Source organism: Gadus morhua, chromosome 2 (assembly GCF_902167405.1).
Source record: "Gadus morhua chromosome 2, gadMor3.0, whole genome shotgun sequence".
In the NCBI taxonomy this organism is placed as follows: Eukaryota; Metazoa; Chordata; class Actinopteri; order Gadiformes; family Gadidae; genus Gadus; species Gadus morhua.
The window spans coordinates 21992572-22005571 of record NC_044049.1 but is presented as its reverse complement, the minus strand read 5'-3'; the positions used below and the strand labels follow the sequence as shown (position 1 = coordinate 22005571).

Here is a 13000-nt window from a genome sequence, read left to right as displayed (position 1 = left end):
GAGAGGGGGCGTAATGGGAGGTTTGTGTGGATTAAGAGATATGTGGCAGACATGAAGGAAAGAACCACTGTCCTGACATATCCCAGATCCCTATGGATCTATTGGGTTATTATTCAAGTATGCTCCCATTTTCTATGCTTAAATTTGGTCCCACTTATATTAAATGATCACTGAAAACAGACTCTGGAGTTTACCGGTTTCAAAAACATTTATTCAAACATGGCCTTGAATCAGGGTCTGTGTACAAATGTGTAATTTACAGACTTGTTGTTCCTACAAGACCCACAACACAGAACACTCTGTAACCAGGGGGTTAAATAAGATTGATCGCCACTGCGTTTCAACATACCCCTCTGAGATTGATTACAAGTTGAGGAAAACAACATTGTGTGAGAACATCGTGATTAGAATTCGACGTCCAACGCAAAAGACAAGAGCTTGTGGTGGATTACAAAATGGCAGACAGTATAATCAAATTGATTGTATAAATGGTGAGGCACATGTGAACATTCAGGGCAAACATTTTCAAAATAAATACAAATATTAATTTATTTACAGAAAAAGTTTCAAAAGTATACAACAAAAAAGTCAAGGCATCATGACGAAAATGTCCATTATTTACATTTATGAACATTGTATTTACAAACCCTTGATCAACACAGTCAGTTAAAGGACATTGATGGACAATTAGTCACCATAATCAGAGCTCTGTTTAGAAGCTATGTTAAAAACACTAAAACCGTCGTAAACATCATGGCAGTGATTGTGCCTTTAACCAACTTCTGACTTCACCTGGATACACTACGTGTAACACTGTTGAAGTAAACACCTACATTTCTCTCAAACCCCTACGATTTCCACAAAATATTTAGCTTGCAAGGCACAAAGGTGTCTCCGACATAAAGCGTTGACCAAGAAAAACACAAACTTTCCCGTCACAAAAGAGAGGACGATCTAAATGATCAACTCTCAGATCCCTCTCATCAAAACGCTGGAGAGGCCACTTGGAAATGCGTAAAAAACCCAACATCGACCGGCCTTAACCCTCGTTAACCTCATGGCAGTGGCCGCTTTGCTTGTTGATGTGGGTGTGACCTAAGTGAGCAGAGATGCATGCTGGGATTTATTGCATGAGGGGGATCGTGAACCTCGAATTTCGAACTACGAACTTTGAGGTTCGAGGGGTGCGGTTTAAATTCAATTTAACTCCACCATGGCTTACCAACTACTGAACCAGTGTCTGAAACGGCACTGGTGAAGAGTCAATAGAGTAAAGTGTGTCGACAGACAGGCACTGCTGGGCGCCAGCCCGGTGACGGTACAGAGAGGTGCAGCACAATGAAAAGGGGTGAATACTTGTACTCTGTCAGCACGTCCTCAAAGACGTGCCAGTTGTCGTGTCTCAGTGACTATCTGGTCATGGACCTTGGTGTGCAGACATACCAGAGCTTTCGGTCCCTCTGATACACGTCAAGTAAACATCTGATCCTGCGCTCTGGACCTCTGCGGAGCTGCTGATGGAGATGTGTTTACCAAGCTTTAGTCAAACATTCCGCCCATATTAACTAAATAAGGATCTCTCCTAGGGTTCAGCTGAGGTAACTGCGGTCATAGTGGCACGGGGCAGGACACTGATAAGAGGTTCGACATCACACCATACTAGTGATTGTGCTCTCGCGAGAACTCTGGATTTCCAGGGTATTATCGGCTCCAATTATCGGCTCAAGAAAATCGGTATCGGCGTATCGGTTATCGGCTAAGGCTGATGAAAAAAAATCTGTATCGGTATGGGCCCTAAAAAATCTGTATCGGTCGATCCCTACACCATACCCTCTGCTCCAGAGATGGCTGTTCTTACAAACAGCATATTTGCACATTTCTCACCGGACTGACCAAAGCGATCAAGAAATATTTACAATTCGTTGATTTCGGAATTCTGTGTAAAGGGGAGTAGGTGAGGAGTTCTGTTGAGTCTATGACGAGGTGGAGGTGGAGTTGGAGGTGGAGGTGGGGGGGCAGACCGGAGACATGCAGACTCATCTGATATCTCCTGGGGCAAGTCTCTGGTCTCCTGCGGTACGGTGGACTGAAATCGTCTGTACTTCGGGCGTGTAACTTCATCTTCATCTTCTTCAGCTGAGTCGTGGAAAAGAGCTGAAGGTAGTGTGGAAGTTTCGGTGGGCTGGCTCTCTCCTCCCACGGTCGCTGTGGTCAAGAATAAAGGACTTCCTGGGCTAGCTTGGTATGCTAGCTTGTTATGCTAGCTTGGTATCCGTTTAGTTCTCGGAGAATGCCGGGTTGTCCGCCTCCTCGTCCAGACTCACAATCTGCTTCTGGTAGAAGAAGAAACAGAACTGGAGTTAGGCTCGGCTCAACGTAAACAAAGAACACGAGTTAGACTGGGCAAAACATGAACGTAGAACTGGAGTTAGATTGGGCTCAACGTAAACGTAGAACTGGAGTTAGATTGGGCTCTACGTAAACGTAGAACTGGGGTTAGACTAGGCTCAACGTAAATGAAGACCAATTAGTACTAGAATTATCTGACCAGGAATAAAATCCCAGGAAAGTTCTACCATTGACCACATTTGCCCAGGTTTAGCAATCTTCAGTCAGAAAAAGGATGGCAATAATAGTCAGTTGATACATTCAATATATAAATATCAATAATCCTCCGGGGTGTTCTATTCGAGATGGCCCTGGGACTGGGGGCTCACCGGGGGGTAGGAGTAGCCGTCCGGGCTCTGGCTGCGGTAGATGTGGAGCTGATCCTCCGTGGTCTTCTGGTACACCGGGTTGTCGAAGTGGATGGTGTTGGTGTTCTTCAGGCGGAAGTTCCTCCACAACAGGAAGCAGACGAAGGCCGCCACCATGACGACCGCTGCAGCCACGAAGAACAACACGGGAAACGAGAGGGACGGACATGACAGTTAGCGGCGGTAGCTATCAGGGCGTGGCCCTATGTCTACAGGAGTAGAGATAAGGCCACGAGTAGTAGTTTGATACAATAGCTCCCAACCACGACAATATCTAAACTGAGGGAAATCACTCAGTTTAGATAAGATACAGGTGTGGTATAGGTAAAGGTGTACATAAAGAATGCTGTGTGTGAATTCATGAATGTATATGCATGCATGTAAGTATATTCATCTGTCTAATGCAGATAAGAACACAGGTCTGCTGCCCTTTTGTGTGCCTGTGGAATAGCGTTGGGTCTGTCGGGGACTCACCGAGCGGCAGGGCGATATAGATCGCTGTGTGGCTGGACGGAGCTGTCTCAGGTCCAATCTCATCCAGCTTCTGATGGGAGTCCGGGAGGGGGTTCACAGGCTCCTCCCCCTGGGGGGCGGGGCCCGCGGTGTGGGGGACCACCGGTTTGGGGGTGCCCCGGTCCGCCCTGGCCGTCGCGGTGCTGAAGATGAGGGCTGGCCGGGTGGGGGCTCTGTGGGTGGCGGCTGGACTGGTGGGGGCTCTGTGGGTGGCGACCGGCCGGGTGGGGGCTCTGTGGGTGGCGACCGGCCGGGTGGGGGGTCTGGCAGTGAGGGGCGCCGGGGTCCTGGCGGTGGTTTGGACCGGTCGGTGGGGAATGGGGGTCAAGGCTTCGCGGGTCACCAGGGGCTGAGGTGGGACGGGGGCGGCGGGCGTCGGAGAGGCTGTTGGGGTTCAAGTACCGTCAGAAAACATGGAGGATAGTTGTATATTTGAATTTGAAAATATATTTATATAATTCTGCTGCTTAGCCTAGCTTAGCTTGTCTGAGCACACAGGAGCTTACCTTAACCTGTCTTACCTTAGCTTTGTTTAACTTAGCTTATTTTAGCCTACCTTTAGCTCACTTTAGTATAGTTAGCCTTACCCAAACTTACTTTGCCTTAACTTAAGCTTTTCCCTACGCTCCCTGACCTTATCTTGTCTGACCAGGGTGTCCCTCTACCATTAAACCGTATGTTTAGCCGTAGCTGGGCGTACCTGGCACACAGCGCCTCATGTCCCGGGCCAGGGCCATGTCATCGGGGCAGGCGCAGGTGTACTTGGGGGGGTGGGGGCCCACCTGGGGGGCGGCCAGACACAGGAACTCACAGCCGCCGTTGGCCGTGCCACACCAGTCCCTGCCTGGGGGGGGGGGGGGGGGGGGGGGGGGGTTCAGGTTAGTACTCAGGACTGAATTGACTGAGGCCTGCTCTTCCACTCATGGTCCAGAAAACGACCGGGTGCTATGCTTGTTTTTGTGGCATTGAGGTAACGGGTTGCTTTGACAGACTGTACTGAATGGAGCATTAAAGGGCCCCTATTTCACCTCTGGTTGTGTCGTTGATCAGCCATTACAAGCCATTTCCAAATCCACCCATTAGTGACATCACAAGTGGAGTGAAGTCCACCCAGATGCATGATGGGATGGTTCAGCTTGACTTGACAGCCTGATTAGACTTTTAGTACATATGTTAGTACACACTTGTTAAATAAACAGCTTAAAAGCCCTATAAGCCTTTTAAACTTATTTAACAAGTGTTTGACCATCTGTACCCATATGACCCATATAAAAGTACATATTGTCAACAAGTGTTTGACCCTCTGTACTAAAAGCCTAATCAAGTCAAGCTGATCTATTTAAGAAGTGTATGAACATATGTACTTAAGTCCTCCACTTGTTTAATAAACGGTTTAAAGGCCTTCAGGGAGTCGTACCGGCGGGCTGCCGGAGGTTGTGGTACATCACAATGTCATCGGGCGAGGACAGGTGCTCCGCCACCGCTCTGACATCACTTCCTGTCAACCGGTTGACGCTGAAGATGGCGTTGTTGCTCACATCCGTCCAGAACACTCGGTCCTAGGAGACGAAAACACGAAAACGTCCACTTAGTTCCACTTCTTTAACCCACCAGCTCTTGCCCTTCCATTGCTCAACGGCTGAGACAGATGTCTACGGCGATAGAGGCGCAGTTAGAGCAGTACTGTTTAGTGGTGGCATCCCGAGCTATTCAAATAAAACCCTGTCTGATTAATTTAATTATTTCATTATGTTGCAAGACATTTTTTTATGTGAAGCACTTTGAGTCCGCCTTGTGTATGAAAAGGCCTTTATAAATATAGTTGCCTTGCCTTGCCTTAATGCCCTGCTGTAAATGTAATGGTCGTCTCTCACCTCGAACACGGTGACACCCAGCGGGTGAGCCAGCCGCTGCTTGTCCACGAGCACAGTGCGCCGGCCCCCGCCATTGACGTCCACGCTGGACAGGGTGTGCAGCTTGGAGTCCACCCAGTAGAGGCGCTGGTTCAGAAGGTCTGGGGGAGAGGGGGGAGGAGGGAGAGTCAGTGGGGGGAGAGAGACAACAGGTAAGACCGGAATGACCTTTGCCGTTGGCCCGCAGCCTTGGCAGGGAACCTTGGCACCTTTGGCAGGTGGTGCCTTACTCTACCAGTTGAGCAAGACCGGGCCTTGAACCCCTAACCGTGACAGTGATGTTGCCTTGCTCTACCAGTTGAGCAAGACCGGGCCTTGAACCCCTAACCCTGACGGTGATGGTGCCTTGCTGGGCATTGAACCCATGTCAACTGTCTGCCTACCCAGGGTGATGCCGTTGGGCCAGATGATGTTGTCCGTGACCAACGCGATGCGGTCTCCTCCGTTCAGTCCGGCCTTCTCGATTTTCGCCGGAGTGCCCCAGTCTGTCCAGTACAGGAAGCTGGAACCCAACGAGAGGATGTTAAGGGAGGGAGAGAGGGAGGGAGGGAGGGAGAGAGAGAGAGAGGGAGGGAGGGAGAGAGGGAGGGAGGGAGGGAGGGAGGGAGGGAGGGAGGGAGGGAGAGAGAGACAGAGAGGGAGGGAGGGAGGGAGGGAGGGAGGGAGGGAGGGAGGGAGGGAGGGAGGAGGGAGAGACAGAGAGGGAGAGAGGGAGGGAGGGAGGGAGGGAGGGAGGGAGGGAGGGCAGGAGGGAGAGAGAGAGGAAGAAGAAGAGAGGGAGGGAGGGAGAGAGGGAGGGAGAGAGAGGGGGGAGGGATGGAGGGAGAGAGGGGGGGGAGGGATGGAGGGAGAGAGGGGGGGGAGGGACGGAGAGAGGGAGGGAGGGAGGGAGGGTTGGAGGGAGGGAGCGTTGGAGGGAGGGAGGGAGGGAGAGAGGGAGGGAAGGAGGGAGGGATAGAGGACAGAGAGAGAGGGAGGGAGAGAGAGAGAGGGAGGCATGGGGTAAAAGCACTACTGGAAGGTTCCAGTCCCTCCGCTGACCCCCTGGGGGTTACCGGGTCTTACTTGTGGACGGGGTCGACCACGATGCCACGCGGCCGGGACAGGTCCTGGCGGATCAGGGTTTTGCGGCGGCTGCCATCGACGGTTGCCACGGAGATGGTGCTGTGCATGCCGTCTGTCCAGTACAGGTTGCCGTGGACCCAGTCCACGGCGATGCCCTCGGGGGCGCCGATGCCGTTGCCGATGACGACATGGTGCTGCGTGGCGTTGGCAGCCGCGTCCATGGTAGCGCTGGGAGAAGAAACAACAACCACAGGTGAGTTCTCTCTGTGACTGGGCTCCAAAAAGGTCAAAGACTCCATGTGGGGTCACAACTCCGAGGATGCGCTGGTTACTAGCTTCTGATCTGTTACATGATGTAGTGCCGGCTAACTACTAGACTGTACATTATGCACTATTATCCCATCCTATTATTTATACTTAACTTATCTTACACTATATGGCAAATAATGTTCGAACTGCGTGTTAATTGCTCTTTTGCACATCTGTTTAAATCTCCAATTACATTTTGTTGACTGTACTTGTACCCTGCACAAAGACAATAAATTTGAATCTGATCTGATCTGATCTAACTAGCTTCTGATCTGTCACACGTCGTAGCTTTGGCTAACTAGCAGCTCCTGATCTCTAACATGTCGTAGCGCTGGCTGACCTGTAGATGGTCTTCTCGGAGATGTCGGACCAGAAGACGCAGTTGGAGGCGATGTTCAGGTCCAGGGTGACGGCGTTCTTCAGCCTGGGGACTACCCGCGTGTACTCGCTCTTGTCCAGGGTCATCCTGCGGACCTCGTGGCGGTTGGTGAACAGCAGGTAGGCCACGGTGCCTGATGAGCCGCAGGACGGGAGGTTAGCAAGAAGCGTGGTTAGCACCTAGCATTGTTGGCACCTAGCACAGTTCGCGCCTAGCCCGGTTAGCAGCTAACACAGGTAGCACCTAACCCATTTAGCGCCTAGCCCAGTTAGCAGCTATCACAGGTAGCACCTAGCCCAGTTATCACCTAGCCTAGTTTGCAGCTAGCACGGGTAGCACCTAGCATCATCTTCAATTAGCTGAGACCTTTCTGAAATATTTTCCTTAATGTAGTTAATCTTATCATAATGTATATTCTTAACAACTAACCAATAGCGAACTACCACACTTTTGAGAGCAATGTATTTGGTGACCCGTTGGATGATGTGTGTGTGCACACACATGTGACGATCTCTGTGTGCAGTGTTTACCGATGGCTTTGCAGGCCTTGGTGCTAGGCTCCAACTGGTAGCCCTCCCTGCAGTCACACTTGTAGCCGCCGATCTGGTTGACGCAGATCTGGCTGCAGGTGTCCGGGTCCGCGCACTCGTCTATATCTACAGGGACAGATCACAGGAACACTGTGAGACTGGACCACAGAAACACAGTGAACATGCGCGACCAAACAACTTCCTCATGGTTGCCAGTGGGGGAAAGGTACAGTCACCCAATGCTCCATTAGTATGAAATACCCCAGTAAATACTGCAGTAAAGTGCCCTCAGAAAATTGCAAAAGTTGAGGATTTGATACTTTTGATACTTGCTCAAATTGAGCAAAAATACTTCCTCAACGCAAGTATAAAAAGAAAGCTGCAAAAAAGGAGACGAGGTGAGGTGAAGTGAGGGTTAATTTGAAATCCCTGGTCTCGTGTTGTATAGTGTAGTCTGGGACAACGCATGAAAGTGTTCTAGACATGTGAAGGTCTGCAACACGAGTGTGACCAGGACACCGCTGCCCGTGCCCGTCTCCGTGCAGATGCACCAGCGTTTGTTGGGCCGTACCTCCGCAGCGCCTGGCGTCCAGCAGCCCGTAGCCGGCGGGGCAGAGGCAGGCATGGCCGACCCGCAGGTCCTGACAGGCGTGGCTGCAGCCGCCGTTGTTAAGCTGACACTCGTTGGTACCTGGGGGCAGAACAAGGCGTCACACGTTGATCTATCGTTTACCTCCTCTCTCTCCCTCCCATCCCTCCCTCCCTCCCTCCCTCCCTCGCTCTGCTCCCTCGTCAGAGGGGGACCGCCGTTTCAAACTCACCGCATTCAATCACGGGCTCGTCCGACCAATCCCGGCAGTCGTTGTGGCCGTCACAGGTGCGCTCCATGTTGATGCACTCGCCGCTGCGACACTTGAAGTGGGAGGGGGCTTCACAGCGGGAGGCTGGGGGGGGGAGACAGAGACCGGCCCTCAGCGTCAAACACTTCATCAGAGGAGGATGAAAACTGTGGTGGGGGAGGTGGAGGGAGGGGGGAGGGAGGGCACGAGGGATGGAGGGAGGGAGGGAGGGAGAGAGGGAGAAAGGGAGGGCCGTAGAGAGGGAGGGAGAGAGGGAGGGAGAGAAAGAGAGAGGTAGGGAGGGCGGGAGAGAGGGAGGGAGGGATGGAGGGAAGGAGGGAGGGAGGGAGGGAGGACGGTCTGAGAGAAGGAGGGAGGGAGGAAGGGAGAGAGGGGGGGTTTGAGAGAGGGAGGGAGGTCTGAGAGTGGGAGGGAGGGAGGGAAGGAGGTCTGAGAGTGGGAGGGAGGGAGGGAAGGAGGGAGGGAGGGAGGGAGGGAGGATCTGAGGGAGCGAGTGAGGGTGTGAGGGCAGTGTCTGTACCGTTGACGCAGCCCATCTCGTCGCTCATGTCCCTGCAGTCGTACTGCTGGTTGCACTGCTGGCTGCCATGGATACAGGAGCCGTCGCCGCACTCAAACTGGTCCGGGCGGCAGGTGGTGTGAGCTGTCCACGGGGGGGCGAGACATCAGTCACAGAGCACCACACCCAGAACACAACGCACAAGGGTGTATTGTTAGGGTCGTAAGGGGCGGCATAACCCCAAATAGAGGAAGTCACCCTAAAAGAGGAAGTCACCCCAAATAGAGGAAGTCACCCTAAAAGAGGAAGTCACCCTAAAAGAGGAAGTCACCCTAAAAGAGGAAGTCACCCTAAAGATGTGGTCACCCTAAGAGAGGAGGTCATCCCTTAGAGAGGAGGTCACCCTAAAATAAATAGTCACCCTAAAAGAGGAAGTCACCCTAATAGAGGAGGTCACCGTAAGAGGGGGTCACCCTAAAGAGGAGGTCACCCTAAAGAGGAGGTCACCCTAAGAGAGGAAGTCACCCTAAAAGAGGAAGTCACCCTAAAAGAGGAAGTCACCCTAAGAGAGGAGGTCACCCTAAGAGCGGGGGTCACCCTAAGAGAGGGGGTCACCCTAAAGACCGGGTCACTCACTGCAGTCGGCCTCGTCCGAGCGGTCCTTGCAGTCCGCGCCCCCGTCACACCTCCAGCTCTCGTGGATGCACTCCCCGTCGCCGCAGCGGTACTCCAGGGGGGCGCAGGCCGCGCGGCCGGCCCCCGCCGCCGGGGCCGCGCACCCCCACTCGTCGGAGCCGTCGGAGCAGTCGGCGTCGCCGTCGCAGGCCCAGAGGCGCGGCAGGCAGACGCTGTTGTTGCAGCGGAAGGAGGAGGGGCTGCAGGTGAGCGGGGGGCAGGCGGCCTCGTCACTGCCGTCGTCGCAGTCGGCGTCGTGGTCGCACACGAAGCTGTCGGACACGCACTGCCCGCTGGCGCAGAGGAACTCGCTGGCGGAGCAGCTCCTCACCGCTGGGGGGGGGGGGGGGGGGGGGGGGGGGGGTTAGTTTATATAGCAGAGAAGGGAGATGAAGTAGTACAGAGGGGATTATACAGTAGTTTTTAACTATTATAACTTCCTTAACCATCTCTACCAGATGGTCTATACGCAGCCAAAAGTTTGGAGATTATATTCTAACTATGTGCTCTCTTATTATTCAACTATCAACCATCGTTTGCTCCGTCTTGGTTCTGGCTGGACAGGGGGAGCGTTCGGGGCCAAGATGGCCGCCGTGTTCAGGGCCAAGATGGCCGCCGAATTCGGGGCCATGAAATAAACAGCGTCTCACCACAGCCCTCCTCGTCCGCGGCATTCTCGCAGTCTGCCTTGCCGTCGCAGTGCCAGGACTTGGGGATGCACTCGACGGCACGACCGCCACAGCTGAACTCTGAGGGGGCGCAGGTCCGCGACACTGGAGGAGGAGAGGGGAGAGAGGAGAGAGGAGAGAGGAGGGAGGAGAGAGGAGAGAGGAAAGAGGAGGGAGGAGAGAGGAGAGAGGAGAGAGGAGATTGGAGGGAGGAAAGAAGAGAGAGGAGAGACGGTTGAGAAATCGGCTTAGCTCAGGGGGTAGGGCAGGTTGACTTGTAACCCCGGCTCCTCCTAGCGATTGCCAAGATGTCCCTCACCCATGCCTCACCCTGACTACTCCTGACGAGCCGGCTGTCGCCTTCGTGGCTGACTTTGCCGTCGGTTTGTAAGGGTGTATGATCTGTTCCGCGTCTGCTAAATGTAGAATCTAACTTGATCGTGTTCTTCTCAGTCCGATGTTTGTTGTGGGGTCTGCGGCGCGGCTCTCGTTCCCGTGGTGCTTCACTGTGTGAGTCGCAGCGACTGACTAGACGTGGGCGTGGCCCGGTACTCACTGCAGATTCCCATGAGCTCGTCGCTGCCGTCGCCGCAGTCGTTGGCGCCGTCACACACCCAACGGGACGAGATGCACACCCCCGTCCCACACTGGAAATCGGAGGAGCTGCACGGGGCCAGCGCACCTGGACACACGAACGCATGAAGGCAGGAAGACATTAATGCATGAACACATGACTACATCAACACATGAATACATGAAGACATGAACGCATGAACGCGTGAACACGTGAACACGTGAACGCATGAACACTTGAATACATCAACACATGAATACATGAACGCATGAACACATGCACACGTGAAGACGTGAACGCATGAACACATGAACACATGGACACATGAACGCATGGACACATGAAGACGTTAACAAGTGAACACGGGGGCGCATGAACACATGAGCAAACATGACAGCCGGGCCACACCCATTCACTCCCTTATCGTTGTCACGGATCAGAAAAACAATGACCCTCGACCCTTCAGGACACACCCATCGTCGGTGGAACAAAGACCCTAACCTTCACTGAGAGCCCCCCCCTGAACGACCCTACAACCCCCCCCCCCCCCCCCCCCCACCCACCCAACAACCTTTCTTATGCTCTCTAATGCAAAGACCCACCCAGCTTGATGGACCAATATGAACGCCGCACCCCACCCCTCCCTCTTCCAACCTCCCCCCTAGTCCCTCCCTCACCCCCTCCGTCACCCCACCCCAGACAGAGGGCCGTCGCGGGGCCCCTGGGGACCGGGCCGGAACCCAAGACACACACACATGCTCCTGACAGCTCCTGGGGGAGGGAGGAGGGAGGAGGGAGGAGGGAGGAGGGGGGGCGAGCCCATTGGTCGAGAGGACCCGACCGACCGTGACCATGACTGACTGGTGAGAGGTCAGGGGTCAGAAAGTCCTGATAATAGATGGTGCATGTCTGCAGCACATGTTGTGTGTGTCACATGTTTGTGTGTGTGCCACGTGTGTGTGTGTGTGTGTGTGTGTGTGTGTGTGTGTGTGTGTGTGTGTGTGTGTGTGTGTGTGTGTGTGTGTGTGTGTGTGTGTGTGTGTGTGTGTGTGTGTGGTTCCTCTAAGACTTTCCTTGTTTGATTGCTTGTAGATGCTTTCATATTCATCTTCAAAATCCCTTTTTAATTGTTATTATTTTGTCCAGTAAATCTGCTGTGAAACCCCCATTTCTGTTATTATATTATTTATAAATAGTAGCCTAGGCTTAATCTCATCTAAACCAGGAACTCACATCAAGGTTATTGTAAAAATAATAAAAACCAAAAGCTAAACAACACAAAGTTAAACATGTTGTTTATGACTCTAATTATGTCCATATAGAGACGAAAAAACATTGGATTGCAAAGCCATCGTCTCTGATCCTCATGAATGATTAAGGGGCTCGCTTTCCTTTGTTTTATACCGAGCTGCTGTCCTCGAAAGACACGAGAAACAAGAACAACACAAAGAAAAACAAACGCGCACCAGTCTTCCACTAAACAAGCCGATCACCGTTTCCAGGACAAGGGATTAGTGGAAGACAAACACACACAAAGACACACACACACACATTGACACAGAACCCACATTCACATAAAAACACAAAGATACATACACAAACACACGTACACATAAACACACACACATATACACACACACACACACACACACACAAAGACACACAAACATACACACGCACACACACAAACACAGTGTGTTGACTCTACCGGCTAAGTGGAACAGTGGACGAACAGCGAGAGGATGATAAGTTATTGATTGACCGTCGGAACCAGCAGATAGGTGTGGGAGGCTACCCTGTGTTTATGGCTTTGCTGGTGAACAGCTTTTTTAATGTGCATGTACATGTTAACCTTACAAGCCAATGCCATTATTTTTAATTGACTTCAATCAAATTGAGTGAGACAGAGAGAGAGAGCGAGAGAGAGGGAGAGAGAGAGAGAGAGAGAGAGAGAGAGAGAGAGAGAGACAGAGACAGAGAGACAGAGAGAGAGAGAGAGTGTGTGTGGTTAATCGATCTGCGATCATTTCCTCAGAAGACAAGGTGACAGGAGACCGATTCGATATTTCCTCATGAATCAAAAATTCTTCCACCAGAACTCTGATCTCACAGGCATTGAGCTCCTTCACTTGTTTTGATCCTCTCTACTCCTCTAGTGTCAAGCGTCAAATACCTCTACCACCACGCTGCGGTCCTGAGTGTGTGTGTGTGTGTGTGTGTGTGTGTGTGTGTGTGTGTGTGTGTGTGTGTGTGTGTGTG

The 13000-nt window shown here is 52.4% G+C and overlaps 1 protein-coding gene across 1 annotated transcript in view; it reads right to left on the bottom strand.

Annotated features, from left to right (window-relative positions):
* Nucleotides 1-189: 189 nt before the first annotated feature.
* ldlra (low density lipoprotein receptor a) overlaps nt 190-13000 on the bottom strand; it is a 14205-nt gene continuing 1394 nt past the window's right edge. The window contains exons 2-17 of the mRNA XM_030343081.1: nt 10724-10849; nt 10150-10272; nt 9461-9832; nt 8846-8968; nt 8287-8409; nt 8037-8156; nt 7466-7591; nt 6897-7068; nt 6248-6475; nt 5566-5684; nt 5144-5283; nt 4687-4828; nt 3970-4113; nt 3231-3653; nt 2718-2881; nt 190-2333 (exon numbers count right to left, since the gene is read on the bottom strand). Of these exons, the coding sequence (XP_030198941.1) occupies nt 2277-2333; nt 2718-2881; nt 3231-3653; nt 3970-4113; nt 4687-4828; nt 5144-5283; nt 5566-5684; nt 6248-6475; nt 6897-7068; nt 7466-7591; nt 8037-8156; nt 8287-8409; nt 8846-8968; nt 9461-9832; nt 10150-10272; nt 10724-10849 (2702 nt within the window). The 3' untranslated portion in view covers nt 190-2276. The remainder of the gene's footprint in view (nt 2334-2717; nt 2882-3230; nt 3654-3969; nt 4114-4686; nt 4829-5143; nt 5284-5565; nt 5685-6247; nt 6476-6896; nt 7069-7465; nt 7592-8036; nt 8157-8286; nt 8410-8845; nt 8969-9460; nt 9833-10149; nt 10273-10723; nt 10850-13000) is intronic.